This window comes from Haliotis rufescens, unplaced genomic scaffold, assembly GCF_023055435.1.
Source record: "Haliotis rufescens isolate VD_foot unplaced genomic scaffold, xgHalRufe1.0.p SCAF_105, whole genome shotgun sequence".
NCBI lineage: Eukaryota > Metazoa > Mollusca > Gastropoda > Lepetellida > Haliotidae > Haliotis > Haliotis rufescens.
In genome coordinates, this window is record NW_025963786.1 from 733,569 (window position 1) to 749,579 (window position 16,011).

General features: G+C 41.4%; 1 protein-coding gene across 1 annotated transcript; it reads right to left on the minus strand.

Moving 5' to 3' along the window:
• Positions 1–15,157: 15,157 nt before the first annotated feature.
• LOC124128038 (ras-related protein Rap-2a-like) lies at positions 15,158–16,011 on the minus strand. Its single transcript, XM_046491460.2, has 2 exons — positions 15,402–16,011; positions 15,158–15,192 (listed from the first exon to the last, which is right to left on the minus strand). Exons 1-2 carry the CDS (start codon positions 16,009–16,011, stop codon positions 15,158–15,160), a joined length of 645 nt encoding a protein of 214 aa, XP_046347416.2.

The window sequence follows — 16,011 nt, forward strand, 5'->3', positions numbered from 1 at the left end:
AGTTTTGTCTTGAAAGTGTCCAGAGTTGGAGATTGTCTAATTTCCACTGGAAGGGAATTCCAGAGCACAGATGCAGTGTGAGCAAAACTTCTGTTGCCGAATGCTTTGAGTGAGACCATAGGGACACTAAACTGGAGTTTATGTGCTCATCTGAGATCTCGTGCTGGCTGGTGTAGGGTAAGAAGTTCACTCAGATAGGAAGGTGCTGTACTATAGTAGCACTGGTAGGCAATGCACACGACTTTGTATTCAATCCTAGATCTTATTGGAAGCCAGTGTAATGATTTTAATAAAGGAGTGACATGTGCACGCTTATTCCGTCTACATATCAATCTGGCAGCAGCATTCTGCACACGTTGCAATTTGCTACATAGATCCTGTTTGATATTAATAAGCAGACTGTTAGCATAGTCCAACCTGGATAAGATAAGTGATATCACGAGCTGATGTGCCGCATCGTATGTCAACATGGGTCTTATCTGACTGATATTTCGAATGTGGAAGTAGAAACTTTTGCAGATATTGTTTACCTGACAATACATGGTCAGGTTTTGGTCAATGATGACTCCAAGGTCTTTGACAGTCAAAGAAAGGGGGATATCAACTCCATCAACAGTCAAGAATGATTCGGATATTGATGCAACAGATCGGCTACTCCCAGTGAGTATGACCTCGGTCTTATCAGGGTTGAGCTTCAGACGATTCTGTGTCATCCATGTCTGGATCGCAGATGTGCACATTCGCAGTTCTGCTATCACCTGTGCTGAGTCACCAGGTGTGAAGACTTTCAGGAGCTGATTATCATCAGCATAACCATGACGACTAGTGTCAAAAGTGTCTGTAACTTTGTTTCACTGAGAAATATAAATCACAAACAACATAGGTCCCAATACAGAACCCTGGGGGACTCCATAACAAAGGATTGAATCTTCAGATGACATGCCATCAATCAAAACAGCCTGCTTTCTGTTACACAAGTATGATGTAAACCAAGCAAGTGCAACATCTGTTATACCAAGATTAGACTCAAGACGACGTAGTAGCCTGCTATAGTCTATGGTGTCAAATGCCGCTGATAAGTCAAGAAGGACAAGAAGTTCTACCTTGCCCTTATCAGCAGCTGCCAGCAGAACATTCATGACACGTTTGTGTTGAGTGAGCTGGCCTGTAAGCCGATTGGAACTTATCATATAAGCCGTCATCATCATCATCATCATTATCATCATCATCATAATTTCCAATGATGCATTTTGCATTACACTTGCATAGACATAGCCATGGTACACGACACTGAGTCTGTAGTAGGAAATGTATGCAAGCCCTTCACACTTGAGAGAGAAACTATTTAGTAGTTTCGATGGGATGTATCCCCGAACCGAATTACCCGGACTTCCATACCAACAAGTCTACTGTTCGGTAAATATAACAAAGAATGTAGGGGTTGTCCAAAGACGAGCACGGGTATGTTGCTGACAAACCTTGAAACATAATCGGGGCAAACCGGGATTCGAACACACAAGATAGGTTTCTGGTGTGCCCAAGGGACGCAACTCTGCACAGCGAATCGTGGCGCCTTAGACGACTGGGACACACGTGCCCCCTGGCTCCAGAAGAATATATATGACAATAAAAATATGTTTTAATACCCGGCTGAACAGCTGTTCACAGTCAAACAACGTTGTGTCGAAGTAAAAGCTTGGTCCCTGCGTATTTCTTCTTTATTCATCATTATCGGTTGTGTCGAACCTCGGACAGCTCGAAGTATTTACGTAGGTCCCTTTAACTTCGAAGCAACATTTGCCTGTATATGAAGGTTTATTTCAACCGACCCAGCTATGTGAGATAAGAAAATGGAAAAAGGAAACGATTTGAAAAAATAAATTACGATAAACCCCAAAAGAGAATTAGAAACAGCCCAGAAAGCTAAATACTAATTAGGTCTTCAGCAACCCATGCTTGCCGTAAAATGCGACTATACTTGTCGTGAGAGGCGACTAACGGGATCGGGGCACCGTTCCACAAAGGGATCTTAGCGCTACGACGACCGTCAGTCAGTGTTAAAGTATGGGAATTATGATCACCTTAGCGCTAAAATGGCTTTATGGAACGGTGCCCGGGTGGTCAGGCTCGTTGACTTGGTTGATGCATGTCATCATATCCAAATTGCGTGGATCGATGCTCATGATAACACTCACTTGATTGTCTGGTCAAGACTCGATAATTTACAGACCGCCGTCACAGAGCTGGAATATTGCTGAGTGCGGCGTCAAACATCAAAGAACAACCGCTTTAAGAAGACCAGTCTAAGTAAAAGATTTGCTCATGCTCAAAATAAGAAAATTGCTTCCTGAAAACAACAAACAAACAAACAACATAACATAGCAAAAAGTGGCAACAAAGACTCTGCTTTGACATTTTCAAACTAATAAGAAATAATTAGAGCCTCGTTCCGGAAAGTTAAGAAAGTTTATTTTTTCTAAAATTGATGATCAAATCTATAATAACCGAAGTGAGTGGGTGCATATAGTTTTACGCCGCTTTTAGCAATATTCCAGGAATATCGAATCGAATTTGCGTCTTTGGTGTGACGAACGTAAGCTTCAACCGCGAGGCTACCCCGATTACTGTAGGAGTGAAATGTGGTAGCGTCTACTGAAAAAAACACTATTTAAACAGCTAAAACGGAGCTAAGATATTTCCTTCAATATTGATAATAAACCGTAATATTTATGACGATAACAAATCCCTCGCAGATGGGATGAATGGATGAACGATACGGTTCCCTGCCCAAGAACGCCAAACAGAATCAGTCAACCAGGTATACCTAAACGATATTGTCATTGCCAGATACCATGCGATGAAGTCAAGGAGCTGTTGTACCCGTGTATCAGCAATAAGGTTCTGCGCATCACCATTGTGTTATTCACTTACACACTTTTAAAATAAGTATGTTGTTTCATAGAATCCCTGACATATCAAAAGAGGCTTCAGAGATAACAGCACTCTTCCAAACTTACGGGGGCACGGGTGGCCCAGTCGTCTATGACGCCGCGATTCGCTGTGCAGCGTTGCGTCCCTTGGGCACGCCAGAAACCTATAATTGTGTGTTCGAATTCCGGTTCGCCCCGATTATGTTTCTAGGTTTGTCAGCACCATAGTCGTGCTCGTGGGTTTCCCGCTGTGGTAAACGTCTGAGACCTGCATCCCTTCTGGCTTTTCTCCCACATGAAGCTGACACTCCACGATATAACTGGAATACTGTTAAAAGCGGCGTTAAACCCAACTCACTCACTCACTCACGCAACTTTGAGTGTCGTTGATTATTGGATAACCATCGTTTTGCTCGTTCAATTTAACGAATGAATCACGTAGAGAGTTTTTTTTAGTTTATTACTCGGCCCCTACCAGCTGCACTGCTGATTGTTATGAACCTGAATCTGGAATATCATTAAATGGTGTCATAACTAGTGCAACAAAGGTTGACCTTGGCGAAAATGACGTCCTATGTCAAAACGTGGGGGGCAACGTTGTCCCAGTCGTCTAAGGCGCCACGATTCGTGGGCTTCACCAAAGTAGTAAACGTCTAAGACCTGCATCATATCGGGCTTTCCTCCCACATTAAGCTGACACGCCTCAATATAACTGGAATAATGTTAAAAGCGGCGTTAAACCCAACTCACTCACACATTGTATTGGAGGCCCGGCACCTATTCTGTTTTCTGCTGGCACAGTGGCAAATCATAGTCGGTCTTACACTCCCTGAACCATATTATTTTCCATTCAACCCAGAACTTACTTAAAGCTGTAGCCAAAACAAAGTAAGTCAGCTGAAGGAATATCCCAGATTTTCCACAGGTAATGAATCCACCATCTCACCGGGGCTCTTTTTCAATTCGTATGGTGTTGTTTGTTTCTGTCAAGATAAAATATCTGGTCATCACTCTAGCTTTTCCCATAGCAACCAGCTACCATCGATACCCATACACGCAGGAGAGGTTGGTGTTTGTTACAACCTTTCCCGATGAAGTTCCATCTTGGGCATTGCGTGTTTTAGCATCTCTTCAGCCACCCTCCTACAGAGTTCAAATAAATTTGTAAACAACATCAAGGGATCATAACAAAGAGTCCCCCAACAAGCAAATCGTAAACTTTATTTCATCCAAAGTGAGCTTTGAATGGGGACTCAAGATCGAAAAGATATACAGGTTACGCGTTTCAGGATTCAACAAGATGGCCGCCTATGCCCCTTTCATGAAGAGTATTAACAAATTGTATATACCCATTTTATATATGTACACTACAGTCGCATCAATCAGAAGAAATCAGATCTCCATTGTATGATTTCCACTGTATCATAATCACTTGTTAATGAAATAACTGTCAAATACCGGGTGTTCGCGAAAACCTGAGACCATCCTGCCTCATTCATTGCTTGTGCAAAGGCCCTAATTTAGTTTTCACATCAACAAACAAGGAAAGATATGGTTAAACATATTTGGATTTCAGTCAATTATGCTGGTTTAGATTGGTTAACAAGCCGTACGACTATAAATACCGCTACATCACAAATGCAAATATACTCAACTAAAAAAAGAAACCCACATGCCGGATCAGTTTGAAGGGTTATATCTTTGAAACTATATGAGCTAGAAAGATATTATTTGTAGGTGATTGAAGCTAAAATGTTGAATATAACAAATCTATTAGTAACGACCAAAATTGATTATGCTAAAGTATTAAACATTAATTTTGCGTTTCTTTGAGTTATGCGTTTCTTTAGCAGTTGGGTATACATTCAAGGTAGCAATAACTTGTAGATATGACGAATGTGTGTTGGTCCGAGTAATAAATTATAAATCTTGTTTACTGATCAATTATCAATAGTTTTGCCTATTTCATATAATTATGAACAAATGTCAAGATTCTTGGATTAGTCTTTGTGGTGTCTAAGGAATTGCCATAGAGTTGAGAATTGAGGTTGTGTGTCATAGTATAGTAGTAGAGTGTAACTGAACTAATATAGCCTTTTAACTCCCTTGTCTCGGGAAGATGATCCAGCATATCATGAGCACAACATCATTGGAGCAAGAATGGAATATGACTACCATATCACATGTGTCTTCATCGTTAACTTCTTAACTGGGAGGAAAGCCCGAAGTGATGCAGGTCTCAGACTTTTATCACTTCGGTTAAACCCACGAGCACGGGTATAGTGCTGACAAACCTAGAAACATAATCGGGGTGAACCGGGATTCGAACACACAATCATAGGTTTCTGGCGTGCCCAAAGGTACCCAACGCTGCACAGCGAATCGCGGCGTCTTAGACGACTGGGCCTCCCGTGCCGCCGTAAGTTTGGAAGCATGTTGTTATCTCTGAAGTAATTCAAATGCACTAATACTGTTCTTTTTGTGAATAGGAATGAAGGAGGCCTCTTTCGATATGTCAGGGATTCTATGAAACAACATATTTATTTTAAAAGTGTGTAAGTCAATAAGTCAATGGTGATGCGCAGAACCTTATTGCTGGTACACGGTACAACAGCTCCTTGACTTCATCACATGGTATCTGGCAAGGACAATAGCGTTTAAGTATACCTGGTTGCCTCTTTCTGTTTGGCGTTCTTGGGCAGGGAACCGTATCGTTCATCTGCGAGGGATTTGTTATCGGCATTAATATTATGGCTATTTTTAATATGGAAAGAAACATCTTAGCTCCATTTTAGCTGTTTAAAAAGTGGGGTTTTTCAGTAGACGCCACCACATTTCACTACTTCAGTAATTGGGGCGGTGGTGTAGCCTCGTGGTTAAAGCTTTCGTTTGTCACGACCAAGACGCAGATTCGAGTCAATATTGCTGGAATATTGCCAAAAGCGGCGTAAAACCACACTCACTCACTTTGGTTATTATAGATTTGATCATCAATTTTAGAAAAAATAAACTTTCTTTACTTTCCGGAACGAGGCTATAACTATTTCTTAATAGTCTGAATATGTCAAAGCAGAGTCTTTGTTGCCACTTTTTGCTATGTTATGTTATGACCAGACAATCCAGTGGGTGTCATCATGAGCATCGATCCACGCAATTTGGATACGATGACATGCATCAACCAAGTCAACGAGCCTGACCACCCGGGCACCGTTCCATAAAGCCATTTTAGCGCTAAGGTGATCATAATTCCCATACTTTGACACTGACTGACGGTCGTCGTAGCGCTAAGATCCCTTAGTAGAACGGTGCCCCGATCCCGTTAGTCGCCTCTCACGACAAGTATAGTCGCATTTTACGGCAAGCATGGGTTGCTGAAGACCTAATTAGTATTTAGCTTTCTGGGCTGTTTTTTCTTCGAATTCTCTTTTGGGGTTTATCGTAATTTATTTTTTCAAATCGTTTCCTTTTTCCATTTTCTTATCTCACATAGCTGGGTCGGTTGAAATAAACCTTCATATACAGGCAAATGTTGCTTCGAAATTGAAAGGACCTACGTAAATACTTCGAGCTATCCGAGGTTCGACACAACAACTAATAATGAATAAAGAAGGGAAACGCAGGGACCAAGCTTTTACTTCGACACAACGTTGTTTGACTGTGAACAGTTGTTCAGTCGGGTATTAAAACATATTTTTATTGTCATGTATATTCTTCTGGAGCCAGGGGGCATGGGTGGCCCAGTCGTCTAAGGCGCCACAATTCGCTGTGCAGAGTTGCGTCCCTTGGGCACGACAGAAACCTATATTGTGGGTTCGAATCCTGGTTCACCCTGATTAAGTTTCAAGGTTTGTCAACAACATACCCGTGCTCTTGGGCTTCACAAAAGTAGTAAACGTCTAAGACCTGCATCATTTCGGGCTTTCCTCCCACATTAAGCTGACACGCTTCAATATAACTGGAATAATGTTAAAAGCGGCGTTAAACCTAAACTCACTCACTCACTGTATTGGAGGCCCGGCGCCTTTTCTGTTTAATGCTGGCACAGTGGCAAATCATAGTCGGTCTTACAGTCCCGGAACCATATTATTTTCCATTCAACCCAGACCTTACTTAAAGCTGTAGCTTAAGCAAAGTAAGTCAGCTTAAGGAATATCCCAGATTTTCCACAGGTAATGAATCTCCCATCTCGCCGTGGCTCTTTTTCAATTTATATGGAGTTGTTTGTTTCTGTCAAAATAAAATATCTTGTCATCCCTCTAGCTTATCACATAGCAACCAGCTACCATGGATACCCATACACGCAGGAGAAGTTGGTGTTTGTTACAACCTTTCCCGATGAAGTTCCATCTTGGGCATTGCGTGTTTTTAGCACCTGTTAAGCCACCCTCCTACAGAGTTCAAATAAATTTGTAAACAACATCAAGGGATCATAACAAAGAGTCCCCCAACAAGCAAATCTTAAACTTTATTTCATCCAAAGTGAGCTTTGAATGGGGACTCCAGTTCGAAAAGATATACAGGTTACGCGTTTCAGATTCAACAAGATGGCCGCCTATGCCCCTTTCATGAAGAGTATTAACAAATTGTATATACCCATTTTATATATGTACACTACAGTCGCATCAATCAGGAGAAATCAGATCTCCATTGTATGATTCCCACTGTATCATAATCACTTGTTAATGAAATAACTGTCAAATACCGGGTGTTCGCGAAAACCTGAGGCCATCCTGCCTCGTTCATTGCTTGTGCAAAGGCCCTAATTAAGTTTTCACATCAAGAAACAAGGACAGATATGGTTAAACATATTTGGATTTCAGTCAATTATGCTGGTTTAGATTGGTACGACTATAAATACCGCTACATCACAAATGCAAATACATTAAGGTAGCAATAACTTGTAGATATGACGAATGTGTGTTGGTCCGAGTAATAAATTATAAATCTTGTTTACTGATCAATTATCAATAGTTTTGCCTATTTCATATAATTATGAACAAATGTCAAGATTCTTGGATTAGTCTTTGTGGTGTCTAAGGAATTGCCATAGAGTTGAGAATTGAGGTTGTGTGTCATAGTATAGTAGTAGAGTGTAACTGGACTAATATAGCCTGTTAACTCCCTTGTCTCGGGAAGATGATCCAGCATACCACGAGCACAACAGCATTGGAGCAAGAATGGAAAATGACTGCCATATCACATGTGTCTTCATCGTTAACTTCTTAACTGGGAGGAAAGCCCGAAGTGATGCAGGTCTCAGACGTTTACCACTTGGGTGAAACCCACGACCACGGGTATGGTGCTGACAAACCTAGAAACATAATCGGGGCGAACCAGGATTCGAACACACAAATATAGGTTTCTGGCGTGCCCAAGGGACGCAACGCTGCACAGCGAATCGCGGCCTCTTAGACGACTGGGCCACCCGTCCCCCCGTAAGTTTGGAAGCGTGTTGTTTTCTCTGAAGCCTCTTTCGATATGTCAGGGATTCTATGAAACAACATATTTATTTTAAAAGTGTGTAAGTGAATAACACAATGGTGATGCGCAGAACCTTATTGCTGGTACACGGTACAACAGCTCCTTGACTTCATCGCATGGTATTTGACAAGGACAATATCGTTTAGGTATACCTGGTTGACTGATTCTGTTTGGCGTTCTTGGGCAGGGAACCGTATCGTTCATCCATTCATCCCATCTGCGAGGGATTTGTTATCGTCATAAATATTAAGGGTTATTATCAATATTGAAGGAAATATCTTAGCTCCGTTTTAGCTGTTTAAATAGTGTTTTTTTCAGTAGACGCTACCACATTTCACTCCTACAGTAATCGGGGTAGCCTCGCGGTTGAAGCTTACGTTCGTCACACCAAAGACGCAAATTCGATTCGATATTCCTGGAATATTGCTAAAAGCGGCGTAAAACTATATGCACCCACTCACTTCGGTTATTATAGATTTGATCATCAATTTTAGAAAAAATAAACTTTCTTAACTTTCCGGAACGAGGCTCTAATTATTTCTTATTAGTTTGAATATGTCAAAGCAGAGTCTTTGTTGCCACTTTTTGCTATGTTATGTTGTTTGTTTGTTTGTTGTTTTCAGGAAGCAATTTTCTTATTTTGAGCATGAGCAAATCTTTTACTTAGACTGGTTTTCTTAAAGCGGTTGTTCTTTGATGTTTGACGCCGCACTCGGCAATATACCAGCTCTATAGCTGCGGTCTGTAAAGAATCGAGTCTGACCAGACAACCCAGTGATTGTCATCATGAGAATCAATGTACGCAATTGGGATACGATGTCCTCCATCAACTACGTCAGCGAGCCTGGATCTTCACGGGTCTCGAGTCATATATAACCATGTCTTATTCCGCCAAAGTACTGATGTCGAACAAATAAATACCCCCCCCCCCCCCCCCCCCCCCTCCCCCCAGTCAGCCCACGCGGCGCGTTTTCAAAATTCTGGCCCATTTTCCGTCAACAATCTCGGAGCATAGCGCACGTGCTAACTGGCGTTTTAGAAGCTGCAGAGGCAAAGCTGTGTACAGTAGTAAAACTGATAAACCATGGTTCGGAAATGAATGTAAAAAGGCAATAAAAATTATGTTTAACAAAGCCAAACGTCGTTTTAAGAAAAATAATACAGAAAGAAATTAAAGTGTCTACCAACAGCATATGAAAATATAATAACCAACTGACCGAAGCGTTTCGCAAAAACTAGTTGGGAGAATATGAAACAAACAACGTATGACATTGCGACCTTCTTTGCCTTTTCAAAAAAATAAACGATAACTCCATACAAGACGAAGATAATTTCAATGATTACATTTTAAATGAAATGTACATCTTTGCCAGTATTTTGAATGATGATATCACTACCGACGAAAAAATAAAGGCAGCAAAGGATCTCAAACGGAACAAAGCAGCTTGTCTCGGTAATGTAGAAAACGACTATATCATTGACAGTGTCGATTTATTAGCTCCTTTAAATAGTGATTTTTTTAATCTTGTATTCGCCTCTGGTATTATCCCTAAATCATGGTAAATAAAACCAATTCACAAACATAGGGGTGATCCATCTGACCCAAAGAAGAAAATGATCTTTAATATCAGCGCAAGCTGGCTTTAGAAACAAGTTTTCATCGACAGATAATGTATTTGTTATTCATATGTTAACACAATTTTTTAAACTCGAAAGAAAAAACTGTAGAACTGGTCTTTGGACCAAAATGTTAAAAACAGGTATAAAGGGAAGATTTTTTAATTGGGTTAAAAATATGTACATATGAATAACAAAATATTTGGTATAATCAAATAATACATTACCTGAGTATTTGCCTCGATACACTCCAAGGCTTGCCGAGGTAAATAATCGAGTCTGGACCAGAAAATCCAGTGATTGACATCATGAGCATCGATCCACGCACTTGGAATTGATGACATGTATCAACCAAGTCAGCGAGCCTGACCACCCGATCCCGTTGGTCGCCTTTTACGGCAAGCAGTGGTTGCTAAAGACCTATTCTACCCCGGATCTTCACAGGTCTGTATAACCAGGGACAAATCTGTCAACCCATTTGTTTTCAAACTTACTTAATGATCTGGAATCTTTTTAATCGACAACGAATGCGAAGGATTAAATATCGACTGCTTAACGGAGAATGAGACCCGGGTTTGGGTACATTTGATATTACTCCTAAATGCTGTCCCCAAGGTCTACAAAACTCACTAGATGTGTTTCGAACATATTGTTTAAGGTGAAAACTAAACGTAACTATATCTTAATATAAAAAGTTTTAGTTTTTGGAGGTGGACCACATAAATCATCCAAATATGTATTTTCTTTAAATAAAAGGCCCCTGGAAATAGCAGATGACATACATATCTACGAATACACATTCCATAGAAACAGAAGCTCTGATGGAAGTGAAACGAAAGCGATGTACTGTTTATTAAAAACAGCTAGAAATGTAAACCTTCCACTCGATTGTCATCTAACTGAATTTGTTATTATGGTTGCTCCGATCATTTTATATAGTTCAGATGTATGGGGGTTTGAAAAGTAATAGAAACAATACACTTATAATCATTGACTAGTTCAGCCGGATTAAGAAAATCAACGCCAAACTAAATTGCCCAAATAGCATACATAACTAATCTCACATTTATTTTTTGTACCGCAACATTATCTCAAAGCCATAATTAATTAAGCCATATAATTGACCATGGAATGTGAGAGTTCAAAAGATAATCAATGATGTTAGACTAACTGAAATATTTCATAAACCATACAAAGGCTCTACAAATTGGCTGGTCTCAAAGGACGAGCAGAGATTTCAGGGTCAGTTTATACAAAAGTGGAATGAGTGAGTGGGTGAGGGAGATTATATTTCTAGGTTTGTTAGCACCATACCCGTGCTCGTGGGTTTCGCCGAAATGGTAAACGCCTGAGACCTGCATGCATCACTTCGGGCTTTCCTCCCTGACATGCCGCGATATAACTGGAATACTGTTAAAAACGGCGTTAAACCCAACTCACCCATGTAAATCAAATCCTAGTTTGCCCGCTGAGACTGGCCGATGACAGAATATACGAAGACAAGAAAGCCTTTGTCAGCTCTGTGATTCAAAGTCAGTAGATGAGTTTCACTATCTTTTCAGATGCGGAGTGAGGATGATTCTATGATCCTTTAAGCAACATTCCAGCAAAAACACGGCGGGGGGACACCAGAAATTGGCTTCACACATTGTACCCATGTCGGGAATCGTGACGAGCGAACGCTTTAACCACTAGGCTACCCGACCGCCCCCTCTCTTCAACAAAGAATTCTGTATATTCCAAAAAAAATAAAAACTACTTCTTGTGGCTAAATATTTTTAAACTCTACAAAACTGTTTCACCCAAACGTTTAAAAGATTTAAGAAATGTGTCCAGGTATATTGTATATCTAAACTGAAATCTAGGGCGGGGCATGTTGGCAGGTGTGTGTGCGCTACAGAGATGACATTCTGGACAGACCGTATGCTGGTGCAATCAGAGGGGATTCACCCTCATGGGTGACAAAGCACATAATCGTGCCTCCTTAGAGCACCAGAGTGTCACCAGACCTAAACCCTATCGAACACACGTGGAACGAGCTGCAGATCGCCCTCTCACAACGCCGTCCTTCCGGCTACTCTACAGGAACTCGGCAATGCTCTTGCTGCAGAGTTAGACAATCTTCCCTTGACAACCACCGAGACACTTATTGGAAGCACGAGACGAGGGTGCCATTCTGTGATTGCACCAAGTGGATCACATATGGTACTGAGTGTTTTTAGCTGTTTTTTGTTCTGGTTGTTTGTCGTTTTTGTTTTTTTTGTTTGTTTATTGTTGTTTTTTGTTGTTGTTTGTTTTGTTTTGTGTTTTTTATTTTGTGTTTTTTTGGGGGGTACAATGAATTTGTTTTCGCGAGTTTTTCACGTTTCAGTTTTTGTCAGATACTCTCATTATGAGGAGGGTATGCTGCCTGATAAATGGTCACATGCTTGTTGGCACCGTGTGGCGCATGACAAAGGATTTTTGTTCACACAATATTGTCTTTGGCTCTTTCAAAAGACGCACGTAATACATATTAAAGTGGTGCTCATTTGTCAACTTTGAGGTGTATACTATCAGGGGGTATCATGTTCGCTCCTGACTATAGCACTTTGGCGACTCTTTAGTTTTTGGTTTGCAGATCCCACGACCACACCCGAAACAGCTTCTAGAGGAATAAAAAAAGACATTAAACATTTTAATTCCCAACTTAACAGTTGTACGCATGAAAGTTTATGCTCAATGCTCTTGCTGCAGAGTTAGACAATCTTCCCTTGACAACCACCGAGACACTTATTGGAAGCAGGAGACGAGGGTGCCATTCTGTGATCGCACCAAGTGGATCACATATGGTACTGAGTGTTTTTAGCTGTTTTTTGTTCTGGTTGTTTGTCGTTTTTTTGTTGTTTGTTTGTTTATTGTTGTTTTTTTGTTGTTGTTTGTTTTGTTTTGTGTTTTTTATTTTGTGTTTTTTTGGGGGGTACAATGAATTTGTTTTCGCGAGTTTTTCACGTTTCAGTTTTTGTCAGATACTCTCATTATGAGGAGGGTATGCTGCCTGATAAATGGTCACATGCTTGTTGGCACCGTGTGGCGCATGACAACGGATTTTTGTTCACACAATATTGTCTTTGGCTCTTTCAAAAGACGCACGTAATACATATTAAAGTGGTGCTCATTTGTCAACTTTGAGGTGTATACTATCAGGGGGTATCATGTTCGCTCCTGACTATAGCACTTGGGCGACTCTTTAGTTTTTGGTTTGCAGATCCCACGACCACACCCGAAACAGCTTCTAGAGGAATTAAAAAGAAATTAAACATTTTAATTCCCAACTTAACAGTTGTTCGCATGAAAGTTTATTTTGATCAACCCAGTGTCATCGGGACATGAAACATGTCTCATCACGGTCCAGTGACGGCACCACTTCCCTCCCCCTTAATCGTCCGGCTTCCGTCACCATTCGGCAAAGTCCGGCGGTCGTTTGTTGTCCAGACCTTCACGTTCATTGAGAATTGGTGACCCGGGAATTTTATTCTCCAGCTGAAAAATCGCATACTTTTATCATGTATATCTTTGAAATATGTTATATCATATGTTTGCTATCTCATTAAGTATGGAAATGTTTTAGTACGATTGATTTTCGCGCTACCGCGCGATTTTCTTATACTTTGATATTTCTCATGTATTTTTCGTTTTTGCCACCTCAATTGTACAAATCTGGTTGTAAATCTTTAGTAATTCAGGATTTCCTTGGCCAGTCAAAGTTGGTTAGTTGGTTGGTTTGTTGTTTAACGCCGCACTCGGCAATATTCCAGCTACATGACGGCGGTCTGTAAATAATCGAGTCTGGACCAGACAATCCAGTGATTAATATCATGAGCATCGATCCACGCAATTGGGATCGATGACATGCATCAACCAAGTCAGCGAGCCTGACCACCCGATCTCGTTACTCGCCTTTTACGACAAGCATAGTCACCTTTTACGGCAAACATGGGTTGCTGAAGACCAATTCTACACCGGAATCTTCACGGGTCGCCACTCAAGGTGACAGACTTTAGTCTATAAGGCTAGTTTGCTATTCAGACATTTTTCAGTCTATTTTGTTGTCCGACAGACTTATTTTAGGGATTGACACTGTCTTTTGGGATGACGCGGTCGGGGATCAGGCACCAGACGTTCAGATCCGGACAAGCTCCATCCACGAGAGTGACTGACTACGGTTTTACACAGCTTTTCGTAATATACCAGTAATGAGCTTCACACATTGTACCCATCGAGTCGGGGAATCGAACCTACGCCTTCGGCGTGACGAACGAACGCTTTAAACACCAGACTATTGCCTGTCATCGTACCCGGTTACGTACATCATTGCTCACAATATCAATCACTGGATTGTCTTGTTCCGACTTAGTATCTTCAGGCCACCGTTATGCAGCTTGAATTTTGCTTAGTGCAACGTTAAGCTATGCATGTCGTCGTTGTTTTCAAACAGCAAACATAGTACAAACCTAAGTCAATTTAGGAAGGCATTCTTGCATCATTTGTAGCTGACGCAGTATAAATGATAAAATAGCACAAAGCTCAAGCTGAAACTCGGGGACTTCAGTCCATCAGCAGATACATCGATCCAGAAATGAACGGGTTGCGACTATCCGCTAAAACAGATTCCATGTAAAACACGTACTGAAAAATCAGTGGTGACACAAAAATTTCGGCAAAACGGTGAGGTGAAATGGGATTTAACGTCGCGTCCAAGATTGTTGCACTTATATAGCGACGTGAATGTATGTGTGGGTATGTGTGTGGCTGCTTGTATGCCGATTTATAGTGCAAGCTCACTGAGATACCATGCCGCAGTTTAACATGAATACCTCACTCAGACACAGTAAGCTGACTCCGAGCCGACCAGACCTTGTTTTAGCCCCTTAATGTCGAGCGCCAGACAGGGTCACAACAAGAACCTTCTTTTAACGTCTTTTGGTATGACGCGACCGGGCATCGAACCCCAGACCTTCCGCTCTACGGGCGGGCGCTCTACCACAAGACCACGGAGGCGGTCTTCGGGAATATGGTAAGCATGTCCTGAACTATCGGTAGCACCCATCACTCCCTCAATTGTAGAAGTAATGTATGCGTTTGCTGCCTCACACCGCAGAGCCCTTCTCCTGCCATGCGACAGCTGCACATAAAATAATCAGATAATCAGGTGATGGACCAGAAATCCGGTCACACGATATCGCATGTACTGAAAAGAGACAACAAAATGATAGAAATAGATTTATTAAGTCGATTTTCAAGTCTTACAGCATCATAATTATTTAATTATGCACCAAAATACCAATTTATTCAACATATGAAATAACTATGCAACAGAACTTCGTCTCTCACCAATGGCCCTAAGTTTTCGCTTCACCCTTCCAGGGAAGGTAAACCTTCGCGTTTCCCCTTGTTCATGGGAGCTTAGTTCGACCTTAATCTTTGCCAGTTTGAGCAGCTTCTGAAACACCCGCGTGACACTGCTGTGGTCCTTGCCACAAGCCTCAACGTACTTGGTTTTCCATTCTTTCTTGGCAAAATGTTCAGCACCAGTTTGCCCCGTGATTCTTTGATCATCCTCAATGTCAGTCTTGTTTCCTACCAAAAGGATCGGAACTTTATTCTTCCTCTTGATACGAAGGATATCCTCCCTGATCATGGCTACTGTCTCAAACGAGCAATCATCTTCCAAAGAGAATACAAGAATAAATGCATCACCCGACTCAATTGCAATCCTTCTTCTTGACCCAAAGCAGTATCCACCTGGAGTGTCCACGATCTCGAGGGAGACTTGTCGTCCTTCCTTACCGATCAAAGTTGTCTGTTGTTCCAGCTCGATGGTGAACCAGTGTAACTCGAGGAACTTCCGGTGCAGGAACTGGGAGATGATGGTGCTCTTCCCAACTCCAGGAGCACCAAGGACAACGATCTTGAAGGTTTGGTTGGAATGAGCAGCTGCCAT